The sequence below is a fragment of the Nothobranchius furzeri genome, chromosome 11, assembly GCF_043380555.1.
Source record: "Nothobranchius furzeri strain GRZ-AD chromosome 11, NfurGRZ-RIMD1, whole genome shotgun sequence".
NCBI lineage: Eukaryota > Metazoa > Chordata > Actinopteri > Cyprinodontiformes > Nothobranchiidae > Nothobranchius > Nothobranchius furzeri.
Window position 1 is genome coordinate 56,315,706 of NC_091751.1, and position 23,205 is coordinate 56,338,910.

Below are 23,205 nucleotides of genomic sequence, written 5' to 3' on the forward strand. Positions count from 1 at the left end.
CATAGAGCGGCGGTGTTCAGAAATGCTGCGTGACCGGCGGTTGCACAAAACAATTTACAGATGATTAAAGTATCTTCTCTCATTTCCGCGTGGATTTAGTTTTCCAGCTGTCTGTTTTATGTGGACACTGTTTGTTTAAACTGGACATCCCTGCGGACGCCAGTTACACCTCCGAGTCAAAAGCGGTTCATCGTACGTCTGATTCTTAAGGAAAAACTTGTTCACACCTGCTGTTATGTGGGACGCTGGAGCAGAGAATAGAGGCGTGTGCTCTGGGGCGCTTTGTTTCAGACTGAGTCACCTGGATTCTGATATTTGTCTTGTTGGGTTTGATATTTAGCTACTGTAAATGCTTAGGTCAGCAGCTTATACTAATGCACTCACTGGTGTTAAGGTTTTGTTAGTGCGACAGGAAAAGGAAGGGGAGGTCTGTTGGTCTGACCGAGCTGCAATGAGTCTGGAAAGGCCCAGAGAATGTCGAGCTTTGTGTTGATGGCTGATAAAGCCGTTCACATGATGGCAGTGATTCAGAGTGCCATGAGAGTAGTTCAGCTATAAATGATGTTTTAAATGATAATAAATGGAGGTGAGACTTGTTAAAATAAATTATTAATTAGAGGCTCTGTAATTTGTTCCATATCATGGAAAATCCATGTTTTGGAGTTTTTTCCATGTGAAATTGTTATTTCCTCACGATAACTAAACCCAAACCCATTTTTGCTGCATTCATGCATTTTCCTGTCTCAGCTGCAAATTTGGAGTTTTACGTTGGAAGTCATGTAAAGTGTCAATGGAAACCATGATGGAAACGCATCATCTGGCCTTGCTCGTCTCCCAGAAGCTAGTCTCTGATCTAAAACCTGCCTCCCCTGGCCAGTAGGAAGCAATTCAAGACTCTAAATGCACAAAAATCCCAGGCTCTGATGGTGTGTCTCCTGCCGCTCTAAAGTGCTGTGCTGAAGAGCTGGCCCCAGTGTTTACGGGCATTTTCAACTACTCACTGGAGGCATGTCATGTTCCCGCCTGCTTCAAGAGCTCCACCGTAGTCCCTGTCCCCGAGAAGCCAAGGATCACAGGACCCAATGACTACAGACCTGTGGCTCTGGTTTATATGGCCTTGCAGCCCAGGCTCTGCAGTTGTTTTAGAGGTGCAGCTTGATGATATTTATTTATGTATAGGGCATTAATTTTGAAGCTAAACTATTGCGCTGCTCCCCCCCCCCCCCCCCACACACACACACACACACACAAGTGGAGGATGCTCAGGCCTGAGGGATAATTTTTCTAAGTGTTTTTTCTACCTAATTATAATTAACACGTAGAATTCCCATCATAAAGTAACAATTTCAGCATCTATGGTCACATTTATCTTCCTAACTGTTATTTATTTATTTATTTTTTTGCATCTGTGTGTTTAGAGTTCCCATCTGGCACTCATCGATACCCTGATGATGGCGTACACGGTGGAGATGGTGAGTGTAGAGAGGGTGATGTCATGCATCAACCGGTACACGTCTGCTGAATCACAGCACAACGACGCACTCGTCCAGGGGCTGCCGTATGACACCGAGGACGCAATCACAACCTGGAGCAACAAGGTACATGAAGGGACGCACTTGTGTGAAAGCAAAACCCATAAATGTATGCGGTGCACTAAAAACGAACAGGTCACTCAGACTTTTTGCAAGAGTTTATTTCACACACTGGCTACAGGAACATTAGATACACTCAAAACAAGAGGTGTGAAACAGGGTCAGCTCTCAGTTTGTTCATATGTTTGCTCAAGAACAGCCTAACCCTAACCCACATTCCACGTTCAGATTAAAGATAACTGACTTGACTCAAACTTCTCTGATCTGCTGAAGACAAGAATGAAAGAAAGTTGAATCAGATCTTAAGATTGTTCAGCATCGAAAAGTTGATTTTAGTGCGCAGAAACGTGACTATGAACTGGATTTCTTTAAGCTTGATTTGGTTTAAATGTGTATACAATGCTAATATAATAAGACATGCAATATGTCTGTAGGGAAAAAGCTTTTGTGCTTTCTGTGGTTTATCAGGAATTCATTTATGTGCAGCCCTGAAACATCCTGGCAGGCCAGAGCTAAGAATCAGTGACTTTGTGCCTCCTTAGTTCAAAATTTAGATAAAACTTCATGTAAATATTATTGGGGCATGTTAGGACCGTGTTCTGCTTCACTTTTCTTGAGAAGGAAGTTCTGTGGAAATTATTTCATTACCGGTACTTAAATTGAAAATTAAAGGTTTTTACAAATTCATATTTCTAGCTTCTTTAAAACTAACCAGAGGTGGAAACTCAAATCTAAGAACTGGACTCAAGTCACACTTAAAGGTGCAGTATGTACGAATCTAGTGAGAATTTTACAGTGAGAAAATCCCAAAAGAGTCTAATGTTTCAGTCATTTTGGATGAAAGGTTATAATGAAACATATTTCTAATCCAGCTGGCTGTGGGGATTGTCTATTTTTCTCCTTTCAAAACAAAAGAAGGAGGGGTGTAACTGTTTACCATCGGTGAGTGTGGGGTTGCCGTGTCTCCTGTGAGCTAAAACTGCAGCACCGACAATAGTAATTTGACGACGGCCGGCAAAAGGCTCCAGAGTTGTTTGAAGGGGTTTCAGTAACTAAATTTTACCACAGGAGGTCATTTTTATTCTTTTCTACATAATGCACCTTTAACTGACAAAATGAAGACTTGACACAAAGTTGAGATGGAGTTAAACTGCAATGACACGAAACTTGACTTAGACTTGGATAAATAAGTTTAGTGAAGTCTCAAGTCTTTGCCTTGGACTGGAGAGACTAGGACTTTCCCCTCAGTAACATGAAACTGACTTGGAATTTCATCTCAAAAACTTGAGAACTGACTTCTACTTGCATCTTACATTGGACATTACAATGGACTTGAACGTAATTCTCAAAGACCTGAGACTTCAATTGATCTTGAGACTTGATTTAAAACTGGACTTTTGTGTTGTGTGAGAACTGAGAAGTCTTTGACTTGGACTTACTTACCACAGACCTGACATTTACCATTCAAAGACTTGGACTTGAATCTCAGAGACAGGAAACTTGGTTTGGCCTTGCGTTGCAAAGTTTTTAGACTTGACTTAAGTGATCTAATGTATCATTAACTTGACTTAGACTTATTTTGAACTGGAGGCTTGACTTGAAAATTTCCTTGGACTTGGAAAAAAACATTAATGAAGTGTCAAGTCTTTGATTTGGGCTTGCCACTTAAAGATCTGAGACTTGACTTGGAAGGAAAACCAGGTTGGTGCACATTTCTGACGCAAATCCTGCTCTGAGGCTGAGTTTGGCCAGGAAGCTCGTGTGAAATCGGACCCTACTGTGTCTCTCTCTTATTGTGTTTTGGTCTGTTTCATTCTCCCTTTGAAGGTGAGCGAGCACCTGAGAGACATCCTCATCGAAGAGCAAAAATTAAGAGACGCGTCCCTTCAAGAGCCAAACGCCACAACACAAAAAGTGAGAACTGTTTTCTTATTTTAATTCTGTCGGTCACAACTAATAACTTTTAAAAGAGACCATGCTATCTACAGAAACAGGCTTTTTCCCCCAGTCTCAGTGATGTTAATGGATTTTAAATCGATTCACATCTGTGAGCACGAGCCACATTTAGACACACAAACGGAGCCCAGTAAATCAGTCCAGTCACTAGCTGCAGGCACTGCTCGGCCAGATTTGCCAAGCTGCTGTTAAAAGAGACAAGGACGAGCACAAATGTGGGGAGGAGACTTAAAGAGGGGGAGTTAGGGTAGGAGGCATGGCAGCTGTAGCAGTGACGGGCAAGGGGGGCATCCTGCAGGTCGCACAGTTATGTAATCTCTCTCTGTGTGTGACACGAGTCATCCTGCTGGAATAAACATGCTGCAGTCAGCCGTTACCCCCTTCTGCCCACTTCACCATTAAAGCCCAGCCTGGAGCTCAGACACATTCCTAAAAAGGTAACATAACATAAATGTGAAATGTATCTTTCTTTTTAATGCTAACTGATAAATGTAAGAGCAGGTGTGCTAAATCAAAGAGTATACTAGTATACCAAACAGGCATTTTTCTATAAGGGGGAGAGGGGGTGTTGCTTCCTAAATGATGCAACATTCTTCAACTGAAATGAATTAAATGAACACTAGTTCAAAGGAACACAGTCTGTAAAAACCTGAGCTTTGCAGATGAGGATCGGAGACATGGTGTCAGTCAGCTGGTCTCCTGCTTCACCACACAGCTCCTTCTGTGCTGCTTCAGCCTCAACAGAAGCTTATTCTCTGAATCATAGTGAGAGGAGACACACACACGCACTTATGCACGCACGCACATACACACACACACACACACACACACACACACACACACACACACACACACACACAGACACCAGTAGACCAGCACAAGGCATTTCTCAGTTAGTCTCATCCATTCTGGGAGAGTGTGAAAAGAGTTTTATTTTTGGTCATATGACAAAGGAACTGAGGATGTTGGTGCTCCACATGTTGTAGCCGATTACATAAAAATTAAATTTCAAATTCTGAATTTATTACTTCATGTATAACACATTTTCTAATAGATTCAGATAAATATTTAGGTCTCCCAAAGAAGGAACCTACTTACTTATGACGCTTTTACCATTGTATATTGAGTTCACATCTGGGTAGTCTGTGTGCTTTCCGTGCTCAACCGACCTTTTGTTTAGACCTTCTCCCCGAGCGGTCCACTACGAGATGAACTGATGCCACACACCCGCTGCCGACTGATTGGCTGGCTGATATTCATGCCTACTTTTAGGGGGAACCTCCGAATGGTGGGTAGAGTCAGAAAACAGGGGCTCCCTGCATGCACGATAAATTATCAGTCTGCTTTCCGGGGAGTAAACATCTCCTCTGACTGCAGCTCGGAGCTCCAGCCGCGGCAGTGCGAGGATAGACTGCTGTGAAGAGCACACAGCAGTGGAAGTGAGAGAGAGCAGGAAGCAACATCAGTCACCTTTGTTAACTAACTGAGGGGCTCCACGCACGTCTCCGTATGCATTTGCCCCATCCACATGCTCAAACATGTGCGTGTTCCAGAGAAGGTGTGAGCAACACCTGGAAGTGTGTGACGCTACCTAGACCGGACTGGACTGGGCCAGATGTGAATCCGCCATTAAATTATACTGAAACTTTTTCTATTGCACCATTATCAGAATAATGTTTCTACGAATCATTACTTTATTAAATGACAACATTTAAAGTGGATTGTGGGGCTGAAAATTAAAGAATAGTATAAATGTAGTGATGCACCGATATGAAATTTTTGGGCCGATACTGATATTGGTGCCAACACATCGTGCATCCCCATACAAAAGTATATGACACACAGATTCAATTTGTTGCCTAGTAAGGGTAGCTTTATGCTTGACGCATTCACTTTCCGCGCGGTGATGCGGCTCGCGGATGGAACGCGCTTCACAACTCGCAGCGTTTATGGTTCGTGCGGCTCGTCTCTGCGGTGAGCCAATATTCTCCCAAACTGAACGGGGCAGCATGGAGCTCTACGGCATGCATCCAACACTACACCATAGTAGAAGTAAAAATTACTGTTTACAACACGGCATTTCAGCATTTTTAACAGCATTCTCGTCTTTTCCGACAGTGCAAGCTATTTCTCTCCAAGAATTATTAACAACATGTTGATCTCGGTGATCTCTGAGAGCTGAATCATACAAATGTCTGTATTTACGAACCTCTGCCATACTAGTTCTTGCCGGTCCGCCATGTTTTTCCACGTCCGTCCATCCGCGTGGTTAGAAATTTTCCGAGGTGCGCGTTGCGGCCGTGCGGAGACGCGGTGGAGGGGCGTGGTTGTTAAAATGACGCAAAATGACGCAACTTTTCCGCGCGGAGCCGTGCGGACCTCGCGGACGCGTCAAGCATAAACCAACCTTAAGAAGTCCTGAGACTTATTTTATTTTTGTATATTATCCTTTCACCTAACAAAGGGAATAAATAGTAAACTCAAGGGAAGTACACACACACACACACACACACACACACATATAAAAATTATCTTCAGTGAAACAAATAATGTCTTGAACTTCTAATAATTTTACTTGAAGGTGAAAATCCACACTTATGTGTCAGAATATAAAATTTATGAAAATGTCTGCAATCCTGATTTATTAACTTCAAACTCCTGCTGAGCAGCTTACACGTGTTTTTACTTTTTAAGTGTTTCCTGTTAAAGTTTTAGAGTTATGTTGTAAACACCGGTACAAAGAGGCTTTAAGGACTAAGGAAAGTGATTTTGTGTGCGGTAACACTTAAGCAATAAAATGATTTGATTCTGATAGATGTTTTTTGTAGGTGGTGTATTTTGTAAAATGTTTTACAGGAAATTTGAAAAAGCTTTTCTCATATTGTTAATAATGGATGCATGTTTGCTTTAGACAGGTAATATCTGATCCCAGATCATCTCATGATCATCTTACATGCTTAAATTAATAAAATAAAAAATAGTTTGAATAATTACTAGTACAATTTTTATTATAATATTAAGGCAGTAGCAGCACTTTTATTTATCCTATTAATGCCCTAATATCTATCCCATTCTCTCTTCTTATCCAATCATGATCCACCATCAAGTCTTCTAGCAAATGGTACTGGAGATTAGTACCAGTAAGTTCATCCAGTCATGCTCTTCCTTCCCTTCACGTTCTCCCACCTTGTTACCTTGTTTATCGTTGCATGTGCCACCACGAGCTCCATCATTGTTTGACCCAAATGTCCCCCAACTTCACATCAATAGTGATCATTTTTAACTCGGAACACTTTCAGGGAAAAGAAAAGCTATTAGGATAAGCTCCAACCATTTCTACTTTAATTTGGCTCTTATTTTGTCTGTATTGGGAACAGAAAACAGTTGAAACTAGCTGCTGGGAAAAAGGACGACACTGTGAGTTATGTAGTCCAAATGAAGCGGAGCGAAGTACAACGCGTGGGCTCTTACAGCTCGATGCACAGTCTGAGCTGGCTGTTTGACAGCGAGCTCTGCTGCGACTGAAACTTCCTTTGCATCCATCATAAAGCGTGTGCTAGTAGGCGGGCTGGGAGTGCTGCTGCCCTGAAGGCACATGTAGTAAATGTGGTTTCTGCAGGTAGAAAAATATGTAAAAAAAAAAAAAAAAAAAGAAATAAAAAAACAACAGGAAGGAAGAACGAACTCACCGCAAACCATTGTTAAACCCTGAATCACATGTATTATCTGAGTTCATGCCAATAGTGTTTCGTAATATATATAAATAATGGTGTAAACCCTTTTCCCAGCATGCATTGTTTTCCCCATTACTCAGAAAACTAACACTCATCCCAACCAAACACAGAAAGCACTGTTGCTCTTATGAATAAATCGTTTTACACTCAAATGCAGACAGACACTTTGTAAGGTGGTTCTGTTGAGTTGGTGTCAAAATGTAACTGTTGCATGTTTGGAAAAATCCGCTGTATGCTTGAAATCCCTCAGATTAACACGCGTGCTAAGGTGTGTGTGCATGCAGAAGGAAGAGCATCTGCAGATGCTTCTACCAGTAATCTAAGGGATCTGTATTTATATATCCACACAAATAAACATAAAAGTGAACTCTTTGTGCCGTTGCCATGGTTTCAGGCCCGGTACAGAAGAGAGCACGCTCAGAGGAGTGTCCCGTCGCTCCCCATGGTGGAGAGCCTGCTGAAGGATAACACAGACGGCTGTGCTCTCACTGCCCTGCTGCACTTCTACTGCCCACAGGCCGTCAGACTGGAAGGTGGGGTCACCAAAGTCTCCTCTTTCTTTTATTCCGTAAAACAAGTGTCAGTTCAGAAATGCATTTTCTGTCTATTGTGGTTTTTAGTCCCATCTAGAATGCACAATGCGTTGTCTGTTTCTACTCATGAAAGAAGGCCGTTGAAAACAAAAAAATCATATTATGTATTGTCCTCTGAGGTTTCTTTTCCCCTTCTACCACAGCTGCCATGTTTTCAAAAGACTTCTGTACGTTTAACCGATAATAAAAGAGGTTCATGCATGCTGTTAATGTGTGAGTCTGCATTTCACGTTGGACTGGGAACACAGAGGATGAAAGCCAGAGGGAGAAACACAAAGAGGCGTTTCCGTTCAGCTTCTCCTTGATTCTAAAAACGCCCCGGGCCGAGACGTGATTGGTCACGAGCTGTACGTCACAGGGAACCGTTAGAGGAGTAGCTCGCTGCCAGCTCCTTCAAAGATAAACAACTCTTGTGTCGAGTCCCTGAGATTCACATGGAGCTCACACGCTTGAGCCAGATGTGGAAACAAGCTGTGCTTGATTACGGTTTCTTGCCCGCAGCTGGATGTGCCCTAAAAATAACTGAAATAAAGGGTGCAGTAAAGTTCAAGATGACATCACACCGGAGAAACCGGCTGCTGGAAAGTTTCGCCGGCAGTTCGAGCTATGTCCCTTCTTGTCAAAGATCCTGCACGTTTGAGCTGCCGTTACTGTTCTGAAACATCAGAAAACTCCTGAGGCTTCATCTGGAAATCAGTGAAATCAGGAAGGATGCAAATGTAGCTGCTGCAAGTTGGAAATTAGGGGTTTTATCTACTTTTCTATTCTTTTCCAAACATAAACTAAGTCGTATCTTTCTTTGTCTTCCTGTCTTGCCCCTGTTCGTATGTGTGTGTGTGTGTGTGTGTGTGTACGTGTGTGTGTTTGACCCCTCCCCTGGCTCAGCAGACATTTGCCTCAAGGAGACCATGTCTCTGGCTGACAGTCTGTATAACCTCCAGCTGGTGCAGGAGTTTTGCAGAAGCAACTTGAACCACTGCTGCCACTTCAGTCTAGAGGACATGCTCTACGCACATGCTTCTATAAAGGTAGAAACAAATGTTTTTCTTTGAATTATGACAAATTGTGGGGAAACAACTGTTTCCTGTATGAAAAGAAATGTTCTTTGAGAGGGGGTTGCTGGAGGGAATTACACAGAGGCAAAAGTGAGTCACAGGGAAAATTTTAATCGACTGATCCACTCTCTGCATCAACAGAGGACAGATTCGCCGTCTCTCCCGTCTGCCTTTTTGTCCTGTTTCATTTATATCCTATTGTATAATATTTGACTTTACCGACCTTAGACTCAGATCGCCTCATTTGTCACATGTGTGTCTTAATAACCCTCAGAGGCACTGGAGGCACCATAGCCAGTGTGAGTGTAAATATGCAGAGAGCGTAGGCTGAAACGTTCAAGATTCAAGTCACAGTCTGCGCTGACCGGGACTTTCCTCTCTTTGGTGCAACACAGCAGACACTTTTCCCACTCACAGCAGTTTTCATAATCAGTGTAGTTTATGCTGGTAACAGGGAGCCATGAGGGACATTTAAAGATCCAAACACATATGATGTTTGTGTGCAAGAATCTTGCATTGAGAAGAGTTATAAAATACAGTAGAAATCACAATTTAACCAACATTTTTAAAAAGTACGTATGTGTACTCTAGATAGTGTTTGGATAGTTTTAAATTAAATGTCTGGTTGAAACACTTTTGAATCTAAAACATGATATTCCAGACACACCCACCAATACCTAGCCACAGTTGGTTGGCTCTGATTAGATCAGATTTAAAATAATTTATAGTTTACAGAAATAAGAATGGAAAAGGAGCTGCAGAAAGTTAAAGACGTGCTTGTTCCTGCAGAGTAACTACCTGGTGTTTATGGCGGAGCTCTTCTGGTGGTTTGAAGTAGTCAAGCCCTCATTCGTTCAACCCAGAGTCTTCAACCCAAATGGTATGTTAATAGTAAAGATAGTGATTGTTTTATATTAATTTTTTGTCTCATTTGGTGTTTTTAATAATGATAATTTGTCATGTTTTTGTCCTCCAGCCTGTGAGTCTGTATCATCCTGCACAGATATGGCTCCTGTGTCCAGTCCCGTCAAACACAACTATGCAGATAGACCCTCCAGCCCTGAAAACTTCACTGCTGGAGGTATGATTACTTATAATTTAATAGGAATAGAGGGTGTGCAAACATTTTAAGATGAAAGCCAAAATCTTTCATGGGCCATTATGCTGCTTCCAGTAAGTGTTATTCTGCAACATCGTAAAAAAATCAGTAGCAAACATTTTACTCTTTTCCTGCTTCTTTCACTTTTCATAACAATTTGGATAGCTTCAATTCATTCTCGCATAATTCTTGATATTGTTTTTATCAGATGACAGACGTGCTTGTTAGACATTCACTTCCGTTGCTGCAGCCATGTAATAGTCCATTGTAGTGTGACAGGACGAGACATTGAAATGCTTTCAAACAAGACCATCTAATGCCATTTCAGAGTAACTGTTCTTTCCGAATGACAGGGTTCATTCATTTTGGAGGGAAAAAATATCTTTAACATCTTTATTAAATCTCAGAGGCAATCGTCTACCTTTGTCTAATAGTAGATCCACCTCTGATGAGATGCAGGTTTTTGATGTGGCAGAAAAAGACGAAACGTTGAACACAGGTGAGCCTAACAATCAACAAAAGGGCGAAGTGCCACAATATCAAAGGTTATCACACATTTTTATATCTCTGCTTACTAAAAGTTGCCCCTAGAGGTTTTTATTTAACACTGAACAGGAAGCAGCCACTACTGGAGCGCCCATCAATGAGTGCGTTTTGTAAGGAATTAAGACGCTCTCTGGTGGCTCATGTGATATTAAAATATGTTTTTTGGAGAAAATGTCATATTTAACAGTGAATATTTTAATACATACCTTAATTAATGCACATAATATACATAGGGTTCATTTTGTAAGGGCAAATAACAAAAAAATATTGAAATAAAAACTAAACAAAAAACACATTTTCACAGAAATGATAAGATTTTAGAATGGCCTGTGTTTGTATAGCATCTTCTTAGAGTTTCACAACCCCCCAAGGCGCTTCACAACACAATCAGTCATCCACTCATTCACACACATTCATACACTGGTGATAATGAGCTACAATGTAGTCACAGCTGCCCTGTGGTGGGTGCACTGACAGAGGCGAGGCCTGAAGTGCACTGGTGCCACCGGTCCCTCTGACCACCACTAGCAGGTAGGGTTTAAATTTGACCTCATTGTTATTGTGACCAAAATTATCAATGTTTTTGGTATTTTCGCAGTATTTTTTTAAACGTGTTAAATTTTCAGACAACTAAATAAACCCTTTATATTAGGAAAATATTGTCCTCAGTATGCATTTAAATTTAGCCTAAAATTTGTTATTTTGTAATGATGTTATTTGTTTACATCTTTCCCTTTTAGTCTTTAATTTAGCCAAATTTGCCCAAAACTTCTTATTTTTAGTCTGTTTGATGTCATAATTTTAAAAATATGGGATCGGATGATACTCAGTACTCAAGTAGCATCAATAACTTTTTTACCCTTACTTGAGTAATTTCTTGGACTGCTACTTTTCTTGAGTAAAACGTGTTGAAGTAGTGCTGCTCTTACTTGAGTACAGTTGTTGGGTACTCTACCCAGCCCCGCCTGTAGATCAGGGGCGCCCAAACAGTTTCCCTCAGTGGGACAAAATAAAAATCAATATCTCCCCCTCCTATTTATTATTTCATGATGTGTTGTTGGTCGTTTCAAAGGCAAAGCAGTGGGCGCTGCGGCTGCAGTATAGGGCGACTCGTTGCCTTCTCCCTCAACCCAAAGTCCTCACATCATGCATTTTAGCTAAAATGCTAACATTAGCTTGCCTTGCGTTGACGGTAGAGTTGTGGGTGATGGTCACGCAGATGTGCCAGATTTGAAGTGTTGCTGCCTTTCACAGACACTTTTTCCTGCACGTGCTGCAAACACGATAGCAATTTTCTATCAACTGTCCCTCGGCATTCTTCCGAAATATGCCCATACTTCCGACTTTGTCTTCTTTGAGGGCTGATAAATGTCTCGAACGCTGCCATCTCCTCCTTCAGCCATTATTTCAGCTTTAGCTTCAAGACAGCTTTGGTTGTAAACTACAAAGTGCGCATGTGCGGCAACTTCTGAAGATGATACGGTGGCTGGCAAGGGTCATCACGTCTACACCGCAGCCACGGCTGTTTACAGAGATAATATCTTTTTTTTTTTTAAACAAGACTGTTATTATTATTGTCGACGTTTTTACCGGGGTTTACCGCTACACTGGTAACCGTGACATCCCTTCTAGCAGGCAAGGCGTGTTAGGTGTCTAGGCCAATGAGGCAACAACAGTATTTAGGAGCTGGGATTGAACCTGCAACCTTGTTGATTACTGGACAACCCGCTCTACCTCCTGAGCTACTGCTGCCATATTAATATATATAAATTTTTCCCCATTTAATGAACTTATCTGTGTGTCTAACAGGAGTAATACAGAGATCTACCTCCATGTCCTTTGTTGATGGCTGTGTCGGGACGTGGCCCAAAGAAAAAAGGTCAGTGAAACAAATCCGATCAAAGCAAACCTTCACTCATCTCCATTTCTCAGCTGATATGATTTTTCTCCAACATCGTCTTCTCTCTACAGCTCTTCTTCTCGGGGAATTTCCTTTGAGATCCCTCTAGACGGGGACCTGGCGCTGCCTCTTTTTGAGGCTCCTTCTCTGCGTGGTATTACCCGCTCAGCCAGTAGTGACGGTCTGGGGTTCAAAGTTCATTATGCATCCCGAGGAGGGATGAGACGCCACAACTCACTAACGCCTGTCAGCGTGAACGGCCAGAGCAGACAGATACAGGAGGAGGAGGACTTCAGCTCCCACAAACCTTTGGGTCGGAAAAACACGTTCTCAATTAAAAACCAAAGCAGGTGAGGAATGTGTTTGGATTTGAGAGAGGAGTCTTTCTCATTTGGGGCTTTTCAAAGCAGTTCCTGTAGGAGGAAAATGGCTGCTGCTGTAGTCCACTTCTAGCTCTAAATCAGTGTTCAAGAAGGTGTTGAGTGATAAAGAGGTCTCATCTTAGCATTGCATTGTTAAAGGATGAGCAGTATTGCATTCATTATTGATATTATTGCCTATTAAAGGAGAATTTACTATTAAAACGGAATCTTATAACTGCACAATCTGCAGTGGTGAGGGAGGAAATGTCTTTGCATCTGCTTACTAAAGCAGAAATGGACAAACTTTTACTCTGGTCCTTGAAATGCAAAAATTTTATCAGCTTAACTTGTGGATTTCTCATCATATTACTTTTTTAAATCGGATATAACTGCTAGAGCACAACACTGTTTAGTTTAAAGGCACACTTGGCAGTTTTACTTGCTTTTATCACCCCCTAGTGTCCTCGTTTAATTCTCTCTGGTCAGGTAAAAATGAAAAGTGTGTCCTCACTGTGCGTTCATCTTTTTAACACATTAATCTAACAGTTTAAATGTCTCCTCAGCCTTCATTAGTTTCTACAGGTGTGATTATCACTAAATCAAACAAAGCAGCTGTGTTCACAATCTAAAACATACAGAAAATGTGCTGGAAGGGTCTGAGTGACATTTCATTAACCCCGTAAAGAGTCATTTTAACCTATACTGGCTCAAGAAAATGATTTTAAACATGAAAAAGTTGCATAGTTTCCTTTCAACAAGTCAGTTTGTCATCCTTTTTTTTAGTCAGTTTCACCAAAGTAAGACATTAACAATAAGAGCCCCCAGGCAAAAGTATGTGCACATAATTTTTGCAGTGAGAGCTGCAGGTAAATTTACACAGCCAAGACAAAAAACTTTATTACATATAAAGGTTGTTAATATAAAATAACAATGTGCAACTCACAACAGACTTAATACTGTGTGCAGCATGTTTCCATCCTACAGGCGACACATTTTAGAACACTGGTGGTGTCAGTTGAGATGAATTTCTCATTTTGTAACAACTTTTCCTGAGTTGGGTCACTGCTGGTGCCCATCTCTAGTCATTAGGTGAGAGGTGTGGGACAGTAGGAACAGGTTTCCAGTCCATCACAGGGCCACACAGAGACAACCAGTCACACACTCACATCTAGAGACAATAGGGCTTGTGATCGTGATGTCATCACCGACGCAGCCGCCCTGCTGGAGGCGTGTGGGTCCTTGTTGCTTGTTACCACTGTAAACAGCGCGCTCAGTCTCGTTCTTGCAGCTTAAATTGATCTACTATTCATTTGATCGGTTACATTACACAACTCTAGTAAATCGTTGCTGTGTTGTGGGGTGACATGTGATCGCCAGGGGAATAAAGGTGGAAAACAAGCTAACTTTTCACCGTTTTCCTGCTTGGAGGCATAACCACGGAGACCAAGTATCTAGCTTAACAAAGTGTCGTTGGCTCGCTTGGATCGCAGCTGTAAGGTGAACAAAAATCACCTTCTGGAGTATTTTCATTCCAGTAAGTTACATATGGTGTACGTTTTTATACGTCATTTCTTTCCTTCAACCACGACATGCACACAAAACACACACACATGCACATACCAGTAAGCTAATGCAGGCGCGCTGACACACAACACAACTTCTCCTGCTACACTTCTTCTGTGGGATGACAATTTTGATTGTTTTTCTAGAAAAACCAACAAGTAAAACGTTTACCTCTCATCCGGACGTTTACATCCGCTCACACCACAAACAATGCAGCAGAAAATGTCCGTTAAGCAAAGCTGCAGCTGCAACAATATGTTATCGGTGCTCCAGTCTTAGGTCTTTCGTATGGATCAAAACCATTTATAACGCTGTTTTTGTCCACATCCCGGTCCCCGACGTCTTTATATAACGTATCCCTGTATATTCTGCATCCTTCTTGGGATTTTACTATGTTGTTTAACACTTTCTTTCACCCAAATCTGCTTCTTCTCTGCGACAGTACCATTTGTTTAACGGTGCATCAAGCTTCCAACATGGCCGCGCACATCCCAGAATGCTATGCGTAATCACATGTGATCACGCAACACATTCTCACACTCAAAGCGTCGAAAAATGACGCGTATGACCAAGCATCAAATATGACGATCAGGGTGCCCCAGCACGTCGGGAGAGGACGTGCAGGGACACGTGTCACCGCGGACGTGACACGGACATTATTCCTCGAACCTCTAGCGATTTAACCTTCCCCTCACCCTCATCCTAACCTTAACTCAGCGATTTTCAATTAAGCTTTGCATTTGCAAGCTGGTTAAGGTTAGAATGGGGTGAGGGGAAGTCGGTCAAATGTCCGTATCACCGCGGGCATCGAATACCGACGTTCTGGCATAGCGCGTCCTCTCCTGACGTGCTGGGGCAACCTGATCGTCATATTTTGACGCTTGGTCACACGCGACATTTTTGATGCTTTGGGTGTGAGAATGTGTTGGAGCACAAGCCCAATTTGCCAATTGACCCAACAGGCTGTTTTCTGGCCATAATCTGTTATTGTAAATAAATCCACTTGTTTCATGTAATGCTAAGTCCTGATCATCAAACTGAGCTGATTCCAGATGCTTATTGGCTGTTTTGAGCTGCTGGAGAGCGTTTCCAAATCTCCGACGCCAGGTTTCATCATTTCCTGGTTTACAGTGACTCTACTCCTGTGATTGGTTTACAAAAGCCAGCCCAAAAAAAAAAAGACTCGACAGCAAGTAATTTTATTGGCTCAGAGAGTCCATCCAGGGGTGGAACCACCATAATATTGCAACGGGATCCTGAGAAAACCTCGTGTGTATTTGGTGCGTCACGGAGCTTCAGCCGATGGCTGTTACGCAGCAATTCAATAATGTTCAAAAAGCTTTATTTGTCACTGAATGACTTTACAATAGTAACAAAAAGGGCTAGAAGATTAAATAACCGAAATTTGCCGGTGGAAGAGACAGCATTGCATTGCAAATACACTTGGCACAGATGTGCCATTTGAGGGCGAGGTGAACTATCTTTATATAAACCTCTGTAGAATTGTTGTTCTTCACTTTATCAAACTCAAGCTTTTTATGGCTAATGTCAACATGTAGGGCTATGAAAACATTGCAGTGTGAAGCTACTGCTGTGTTATTCCAAAGTGGTATTCATCCTCCATCTTTCAGTTCTTTTTAAAACACAGAAAAGGTTTATTTACCTGCAACGTTTCGTTCGCGGCTGCAAACATCATCAGGCTGACGCCGATGGCGGCGTCACTTCCTTCGTTCGTGTTTTAAAAAGAACTGAAAGATGGAATTTGACACTCAACACAGCAAGAACACACCAAAGAGGTATTCATCCTGTAATCACATTTTTTCAGGCAGCAAAGAAAGAAAATCTACTTTTTTTTTTTACAATCTTCCACGTCCATTTACACTTAATCAGTGTCACATATACTGCTAATTACACATCTCAACAAATCCCACATTGATTTAGCTTTAAAATGACACCAAAAGCAATCAAATTGAGCTTTTAGTTCAAATGATATACTCATTAAAGTGTGGGCATGTCATTTTTGAGCAGATGTCTCAAAACCAGGCCTAAGGTTCAAGAGGTTACAGGTGACAGAGCCCTGAAACCGCGAAATTATTTAATGTGAGAGGGATTAGTGCAAATAACTTCATACGCGGGATTTGTGTCGACTATAGAACTATTCTAACTTATTTAAATGTTTTAGGTATTCCAATGGCGTTCTACCAGACAGCTGCAGCCCAGGTAAATACAGAGACATCAGTCCATCAACTCCTCCAAGCATTGAGGAGGCCCTTAAGATTATCCACAACACTGAAAGGCCCCACGCCAGTCTGGGTGTTGGAGAGGGAGACGGTGGCTTTTTTCTGCATGGAGCAGAACCTTCAGACCCTCCTGGGGCCCAAGCTGAAGGAAATGACCCAGGTTCAGCTAAGGCACGGCTGAATGAGCGTGACCCAAATTCTGCATCCACCGATGAAGTTGACACAGGTATCCACGTTCGAACCGAGGACATCCAAAGTTTAGACGATGACTCCTCGTCTCTGAGAGACTACTCCGATATAGACCCAGACTGTGACACCACGACCCGGTCCTGTCCGCTTCCCGGCAGGCCGGAGAAGGAGAGAAGCGGGGAAGGAGGACACAAACACGGTGGCAACCCCGATGTTGAGCAGGAAGATGGAGTAGACAGAGGCAGCCCTTGTCCCAGTTCAGCGCCCACAGTTCCCAGATCGCACACGGTTAGTCCCGCCTCTTCAGTAGGTGGGTCTGGCGGTGGCGGCTTGGTGCGGATGACCAGCTTTGCTGAGCAGAAATTCAGGAAGCTGGAGGGAAGAAGCAGTGGAGGGACTACACCGGACAGCTCTGATCTCAACGTACCGTACACACACTCAGCCAGGACTGTGTCCTCCCAGGTTTGGACTGCATTCTGTCTCACACTCACATGCACACACACACACACCCTTCTGAATAGCTACATAGGTATAAATACACCCCTGAGCCATAACTAAACTAATGTCTGTGAACATCACTGTTCTTTTTAGTTTGCCAGCCTCCCCCTGCCAATCACGTCACCCTCACCAGTCACCCCTTCATCTCGAGACCCCTCCCACCTCATAGCATCAGAGATGATTCAGCTGAGGATGAAGCTTGAAGAGAAACGCAGAGCCATCGAGGCCCAAAAGAAGAAGGTATACATTCTCCCAACACAGGTTAAAGTTTAAAGTTTACGCTGAACTCTTCTCGCCTCTCAGGTGGAAGCAGCTTTCACTCGGCATCGCCAGAAAATGGGCCGAACGGCTTTTCTGAACGTGGTGAAAAGAAAAGGTGTGACCGCTCCACTCAGCCCCAGCTCAGGAGGAGCAGAAACACCATCACCCGAGCCTCGATCCACCTTAAAGGAGGGCAGCATGGTGGAGCGGTGCAAGCCTGACGGGGCAGCTCCTAAATCCCCTTGTGAAGATGGCGGCGGTGAGTGACACGAACACACTCTTAAGGTTTTCATGCTGCTGAGGAAGAAACCGTGTTTCAGGTGAATCTGTTCTAACTGTAATCAGGTGTGAGCCCAGGAGAAGGGGACCTTGCAGAGTACACGCGCTCCATCGAAAGGCTGAACACGTCGCTGTCCTTCCTGCAGACGGAGATGCAGCGTTTGTCCCAGCAACAGGAGAAAATCATGGCCATGAGGGACCAGCAGCAACAAGCCTGGGTCATTCCGCCTCCTGCTCCATCTCCACACAGGTTTCTTCTGATTTCATCTGATAAAAAGGAGATCTCTGTTGTCATCATGTGAACTTTTTTTTTTTGTTTGTTTGTGGACACAGGCAGCTTCGCGAGTTGCAGGGCAGCAGCGTAACGGGCCGAGGATCGGGCCGAGGGTCAGTGGGATCCTTATCACCAATCTTATCCTCTTCTGGGTCACCCCGTCCCGCCAGCCATTCACCTGCTGGCATCAAGCGCCGACCGGCCTCCTTTCATGCCAGAACACCTCGAACCCCACGTCCAAATGATCTGAAGGTCACGCCCATCAGCCGAATGCTCAACACCCCCACCTCAGTGGACAGCCTGCCAAGGCTGAGGCGGTTCAACTCCACCCAAACGCAGCACAGCTCGTTCGCCTATCTGGGTCACGATGAAAGAGGTAGGGAAACAAACCACCAAGACAAAAAGGACAATAAAGAGAAGACAGAGGAGACGGTGGCGAAGGAGAATGTTGGAGCAGCCAAAGAAAAGGAGGAAAAGAGCAACAAATCTGAGGGAGAGTCAGAAGCATTGGAGGTTCTGAGTCAACCAGTGTCTGAGATCAAAGGAGGTGCGAGTAGCAAGGTTCAGGAAGATCCTCAGGACAAGAGAGACCTGCCGGAGGTGTCTTTGTCTCAGCTGAAGCCTTCAGACGATCAGGATCAGGAGAGCACAAGAGAGGGAGAAAAAGGAGGAGAGGAGCAAAAGATGTGCTGCGGATTCTTCTTTAAGGTGAGTTTTGGATTCACATTCTCATCATAAGAAAACGGTCTTTTATACAGCGCCTCTCAAGATAAAAATCACGAGGTGCTTTACAAAATTAAATGTTAAAGTATAAAAAGGTTTCCAAATATGATTAAAATATGTTTAAAATGAGGGGAAAAATGTGATTTTTTAAAAATGTACGGAAAGGGAGAGAGGAAATGAATAGGAAAAGGGGAAATCAGTGGATCCCGGGAAAGGACTGAATAAAGTGAGGGTGGTGATGAAGGTCAAACAGAAGCCAGCTTGAACAGGTGAGTCTTCAGCTGCTTTTTAAAGGAGACCACTGAGTCCACTGATCTCAGGCTCAGGGGAGAGAGCTCCAGAGTCTGGGGGCCACAGCAGCAAATGGAGAAGGATGAGCAGACAAGAGAACTGACGTGGGAATCCAGGCTGAGAGCCGAGTTCTCTATCTAAACCTGCAAACGGAGCAGAAATGACTGAAATCTGTTAATACTAACTGACTTCCTGTTGTAATCTTATCATTTATAGATCATTTTAATGATTTTTTTGCAAGTTAAAGTTACAAATATTTGCAGGAACGCAAGCGGCAACATTTTCTTTCCTAATTGGAGTTTCATTAATATAAAATGTGTCCTTTGTGTCACAGTTTCTAACTGATGTGTTTAATATTGATGCCGAGTGAGAGAGGCCAAAACTTTTACCATTATCTGTGCGTGTGGCATGTCAAAATATCAGAGTTTTTGTGCAAAACCCAACACAAATGAAAACGATTGGCTTCATGAGGACCACTGTTTCTCCAGCTAAAATGTGGAAATTGTGACCTTTGAACTGGTGGAATAAAAAATAAGCACAAACGTTTGCAGCCAAACACCCTCCAAAAGAATTTGTTATTCATCCGTCCATTTTTGTCCACCTAACAGAACGTGCTATTTACCTCTGTCACTTTAATATCTCTGGTTGGAGGCTCTTTAACAGGTTCGATCATTTCTATGCCTACATTTTAGTTTGTAAGCTCCTGTTCTCACCTGTAAACGACCTCTTGGCTTTTTGAGTGAATCGTTTTGTAAAAAGTGACAAATCTGTGGAAATCTAAAAGAAACCACTGTTTTCTAATTGATTATCATTCTTGAATAGGCAAAAATGACTGAAATTATCTTCATTTTCAAAGCGAAAAATGCAGTTAGGTCCATTTTATTCCAGCCTTTAAGTCCTAAATCTAACTTATTTGGAAAGAAATCCAAATCAAATCAGCACCATCCTAATAACTTGATGCTTTTTTCATGAAGCCCACTTCAATATGAATTTTAACCATAAATAATACATTTGTAACCAACTTCTATCAAGTTTAGAGCTGATCTCCTGTAAAATTTCCCCAAAAAATGTTTGTTCTATGTCCTTTCATCTTGCTCTTAAACCAGAGCTACACTAAAATACAGAACTTTCCTTTAAATGAACAAGTGCAATCCCCAGTTTATCCTGACAGATTCATTTTGTGAGGTTACAGAACAGTATCAGGTTCTATGTATCTACATTTTATAACTGGTTACCAGGATGATGTGAAAGGAGAAGAAGACATGGCAGCAAAGAAAGCAGCCTTGCTGGAGAAGAGGCTGCAGAGGGAGAAGGAGGCTCAGGAGAGGCGGCAGCAGCAGGAGCAGGACCAGGAGCAGAGGAAGGAAGCTGCACGGTGTGTCTACGTTAAGCAACACTGAGCCTTTTAAATGTCACGATCACAATGAACGTATTTTTCTGTAGGTTAAAAGCGGAGGAGGAGCAGCAGAAGAAGGAGGATGAAAAGGCGAGGAGGGAATACATCAAGAATGAATATCTGAGGAGGAAGCAGCTCAAACTGATGGAGGAAATGGATGACGTCATCAAGCCTCGAACTGGAAGCCTGAAGAAAAAGCCGAGACCCAAGTCCATCCACAGGGATGTCATGGAGTGTTCTACTCCTCCTGCAAGAGCAAGAGGTAAAAGACGCGCAAACGCGAAAACATGCGTGTGATATCGATCCGTGCTCAGCCTGTGTGCCGTCATCCTGCAGGGGTTCGTCCTCGTGGCTTCTCTGTGTCTAGCATGTCTATAGCGTCACTCAATCTGGCCGACAATGACCGAGACCAGTCAGATAACAGGAAGAGCAACAGGTATGTCTCACACACACACACACACACACACACACACACACACACACACACACACACACACACACACACTACCCTGTTTTAGCCTTTGATTGTGTTTTTTAGGAGTCTTTACTCTGTGATCTCCTTTTATTCCTGTTTCCCTCTTCTTCCACTCTGCATGCATCCTTCAGAGGCAAAAAACTAGCTTCTGCTCAATTTCCTTTTTTTTTAAGTTCTCTCAAAGAAAGAAGGGGAAGGTTAGTAACTCTGAAAGGGAAGTTAAGTTTCCTTAGGTGTTGCTCTGAGTGGATTTGCTGCAGCTGCCATTATAAGCCTTCATCAGATGTTTTCTCAGCACAGACGAATACAAGCGACTCCATCATTGTAGTTTTTGTGTTTTTCATCGAGGCTCCTCGTGTCTGTGCTGCAGTGCTCTTCTGGTTTCTCTTCCCCTCTTAGTTGCAGTCGTTTCTGGCTGTTTACTTTCTCTCTTCTGTATGTTTTATTTGTTTGTTTTTTTTTGCCATTTCCTTTTTTAAAGTTCATGTCTCAGTGTGCTTAAAGGCAACAGTGACATCTTTGCTTGGCTGAATGCACCAATTTTGACTACACTCAGCTTCGTCAGAGTTTTACAGGATGATGTGATGCAAGCCAACATGCAGTCAATGGAACTGTGTCACAGTGTCTGACCTTGTTTCACTCCATCTCTTTGTGTCTGCATGTCTCCATGTTGCTCTGCGTGGTGATGTGTGGCTCATGCTTGCGTTGGTCCATCCATTTCTCGTTTGTCATTTGTTGGTTTGTGCTCGTCATCAGGCCAGACTCGGCTGAGGGGTTCTCCTCCTGTCCTTCGGCTGGCAGCCGCAACGAAGAGAAGGACTGGGAAAATGATTCCACCACTTCCTCAACTCCCTCCAACAATGAGTACACAGGTAGGCTTAAAAAGATCCATGCTCTGGTTTTCTTGCTGCCCCAGCAGATATTTAATTTGTGCAATCTCATACCTCCTCCTCCTCCTCAGGACCCAAACTATACAAGGAGCCTAGTGCAAAATCCAACAAGCACATCATCCAGAACGCCCTGGCTCACTGCTGCCTGGCTGGCAAAGTCAACGAAGGGCAGAAAAACAAGATACTTGATGTATGTATTGCTTCTGTGTGTAGAAATGTGTTTTGTTCCAAGCAGAGTGTGTGTTACCTCTTGATATTTTTGGTTTCATTCAATTCAAACGATGACTGTGATAGTGTAAATTACTTGAGGAACAGTGTCGTCAAGTGTTGATGTGAACCGTAAAAGCAGATTGGCCCAGATTTTCTCCATGGAAACACTTTTGTAGGTTGGTGGAAATCTCAAAATGCAGTCATTGATTCTTTCATTAAGTCTCATGTTTTTATTTTTGCTAAATCACTAGAAACACCATAATCTTTAAACAAGTCTACATTTAAGTGTCTAACAAAATCATCTGGCCCTCACCCTCTGTGGGTGGTCTCATCCTTCCAAGCTTGGATCCTCTACCAGAGGCCTGGGAGCTTGAGGGTTCTGCAGTATCTTAGCTGTTCCCAGAACTGCACTTTTCTGGACTGAGATGTCTGATGTTATTCCTGGGATCTGCTTTAGCCACTCCTCCAGTTTAGGGGTTACTGCCCCAAGTGCCCCGATGATCACGGGCACCATTGATGTCTTCACTCTCCGGGCTTTCTCAAGTTCTTCTTTGAGGCCCTGGTACTTCTCTAGTTTCTCCTGTTCCTTTTTCCTGATGTTGCCATCACTTGGTATCATCACATCAACCACAACAGCTGTCCTCTGTTGTTTGTCCACCACCACAATGTCTGATTGGTTCTCCATCACTATTTTGTCAGTCTGGATCTGAAAGTCCCACACGAGCTTGGCTCGTTTGTTCTCAACCATCTTAGGGGGTGTTTCCCACTTAGACCTTGGGGCTTCCAGTCCATACTCTGCACAGATGTTTCTGCACTCTACTCCAGCCACTTGGTTGTGGCATTCCATTTATACTTTCCCTGCTAGCATCTTACACCCTGCAGTTATGTGGCGGATTGTCTCGGGGGTCTCTTTGCATACCCTACACCTTGGGCCTCTGTTGCTCTTGTGTTCAGGGCCTGTTCCTGTGCAGCAGGCCTGTCCCCTGCCACATGGGGGTCCTATGCAGGAACTTATTTTGAGGCCCCTCATAACAAACATCATAAAAACTGTGTGTGTGTGTGTGTGTGGGGGGGGGGGG

At 43.1% G+C, this 23,205-nt stretch overlaps 1 protein-coding gene across 4 annotated transcripts in view; it reads left to right on the forward strand.

Annotated features, from left to right (window-relative positions):
- camsap2b (calmodulin regulated spectrin-associated protein family, member 2b) overlaps positions 1-23,205 on the forward strand; it is a 51,518-nt gene that overhangs the window by 23,102 nt on the left and 5,211 nt on the right. The window contains exons 3-22 of one of the 4 annotated variants that reach the window (XM_015957101.3): positions 1,419-1,598; positions 3,420-3,506; positions 6,656-6,688; positions 7,677-7,815; positions 8,764-8,903; positions 9,720-9,810; positions 9,907-10,011; positions 12,385-12,454; positions 12,547-12,825; positions 16,583-17,291; positions 17,421-17,567; positions 17,631-17,847; positions 17,934-18,117; positions 18,201-18,849; positions 20,394-20,530; positions 20,599-20,813; positions 20,888-20,987; positions 21,158-21,223; positions 21,783-21,898; positions 21,988-22,106. In XM_015957101.3, coding sequence (XP_015812587.3) covers positions 1,419-1,598; positions 3,420-3,506; positions 6,656-6,688; positions 7,677-7,815; positions 8,764-8,903; positions 9,720-9,810; positions 9,907-10,011; positions 12,385-12,454; positions 12,547-12,825; positions 16,583-17,291; positions 17,421-17,567; positions 17,631-17,847; positions 17,934-18,117; positions 18,201-18,849; positions 20,394-20,530; positions 20,599-20,813; positions 20,888-20,987; positions 21,158-21,223; positions 21,783-21,898; positions 21,988-22,106 — 3,783 coding nt within the window. The remainder of the gene's footprint in view (positions 1-1,418; positions 1,599-3,419; positions 3,507-6,655; positions 6,689-7,676; positions 7,816-8,763; positions 8,904-9,719; positions 9,811-9,906; positions 10,012-12,384; positions 12,455-12,546; positions 12,826-16,582; positions 17,292-17,420; positions 17,568-17,630; positions 17,848-17,933; positions 18,118-18,200; positions 18,850-20,393; positions 20,531-20,598; positions 20,814-20,887; positions 20,988-21,157; positions 21,224-21,782; positions 21,899-21,987; positions 22,107-23,205) is intronic. The other 3 variants (XM_070541721.1, XM_070541720.1, XM_070541722.1) reach the window with 3 other exon arrangements.